We start from the raw sequence: 1819 nt of genomic DNA, 5'->3' as shown, positions 1-1819 counted from the left end.
GGACATTTATTCCTGTGTGGAGAGACACTACTGGGACAATGAAGCATCCAAATGCAGTAAGCCACAGCTTGGATGGCAGAGGTGGTGTCAGATCCTAGAGTCATTTGTGCTTGGCCATTCAAAATTAATCAGAGCCGGGAGGTCATAGAATAGTTTGTAAGCATGCCTTACTAATGCCCATGCCTTTCATACCTGGGCAGGAACTTGTCAATCATCTGTAATAGAGGATGGTTTAAAATCCTAACTGAGTGAAGTTTGATTTGACACCAGCCACAAATTCAGGGTGGATGTGACGCTTGCGTCCCTATTATCTGTTTAGATCTGGCAACTGAAGCATAGAGTGCAGGGATTAAGTTCCCCAGAAAATCAGGAAAATGCCTTTGCAAATGGGTGCTAAGTAAGCTACACTGTTGTAGCCAAAGAAAAAGTTTGTGCAGTTGTTAAATGCTTTACATGACCTCCAATTTGGAGTAGAATATCACTCCTGATATGTAATCTTGGCAACCTCTTGGTAAAATAGGCTAAGTTTTTAGGGTCCCTGGCTAGGTATAGAGACAACGCCCCTGAGTCAGCCTGAAGAAGTTATAGAAGATGGATCGTCGCCCATCAGTCCTCTTTAAATAAAGGGACCAAAAAGTTGTTTCTTAAAAATTAAGACAGCATAAGTTAGAGGCATAAAAAAAAAAATAGTAGTAACAAATGTGCAAGAGTGGAGACTGCACTTGTGGGGAACGGCTACAGTTTCAGTCTTCTGTGCCTGTCTAGAGAGTGCTAAGCCTTGTTCAATCTGGTTACTAAAAGTTGCCACCCTGGTATTACTTTGGATTCTCAATCCTATACTGTCTTAAAAACCAACGGGTGCCAGCCTGCAAAAATGAGTGTGCTCGGGTAAAGCAACTAGAAAAGCATTGGGAGAATTCACCAGAGTCAGGCCTTAGGTTAAGTTTCTTTAGAAATTTTGCAGGTGACCCAGCAGGAGGTGTGACATTCTATTGGAGCTGCTGTGCTGCCGGATTCAACCACCACCTTACAATTGTTTCCTGAGAGGACTGGAACTAAACTCTTGGTGATGGGACCCGACCTGATTTGACAGACCACCCCCTTCAGGATGCTGAGCTCACCTGGTTCACGGATGGCAGTAGCCTTCTGGAAAATGGAGAGCGGAAGGCAGGGGCAGCTGTTACCACTGAGAATGAGGTAATTTGGGCTGAAGGACTACCCCCTGGAACATCGGCTCAGAAAGCAGAACTTATTGCCCTGACAAAGGCCCTAGAGATGGCTGAAGGTAAGAGACTCAACATTTACACGGATAGCCGATATGCATTTGCTACAGCTCACATACATGGAGAAATTTATAGAAGAAGGGGCTTACTGACTTCAGAGGGAAAGGACATTAAGAACAAAGCCGAAATTATAGCCCTATTGACTGCATTATTCTTACCCAAAAGACTGAGCATCATGCATTGTCCGGGACACCAAAAGGGGGAATCAATGGAAGCACGAGGCAATCGTCTGGCAGACAGAGCGGCTCGGGAAGCTGCACTTCAGAGAACACCAAGAGTGCCGGCCCTCCCAATAATAGAGAAGCCTCACCGTAGTCTTCCCCCACTCCCATACACTCCAGAGGATATTGAGTGTCATAAGAAAATGGGGGCGGCCTATGACTCCAAACAAGGACAATGGACTTTTGATGGAAAAACAGTTTGGCCCAAAAAGTGGACTTTTACTTTGGCCACTTCTTGGGAAAGGAGGAGGCTTTGCAACAAGTGGCTGCCCAGTGCCCAGCGTGTGCTAGGGTAAATGCAGGACAGACTAAAAT

General features: G+C 45.5%; 1 protein-coding gene across 1 annotated transcript; it reads left to right on the top strand.

Moving 5' to 3' along the window:
- Positions 1–1139: 1139 nt before the first annotated feature.
- Positions 1140–1594, top strand: LOC150039144 (ribonuclease H1-like; the record flags this gene model as incomplete). Its single annotated transcript, XM_090327993.1, has 1 exon — positions 1140–1594. A coding segment is annotated over one exon (455 nt), but the record flags the coding sequence as incomplete, so codon positions are not given.
- Positions 1595–1819: the final 225 nt, after the last annotated feature.

This window comes from Megascapheus bottae, unplaced genomic scaffold, assembly GCF_031878675.1.
Source record: "Megascapheus bottae isolate mThoBot1 unplaced genomic scaffold, mThoBot2.hap1 HAP1_SCAFFOLD_609, whole genome shotgun sequence".
NCBI lineage: Eukaryota > Metazoa > Chordata > Mammalia > Rodentia > Geomyidae > Megascapheus > Megascapheus bottae.
The sequence above is the reverse complement of the archived record's forward strand: the minus strand, read 5'-3'. Positions and strand labels throughout refer to the sequence as shown.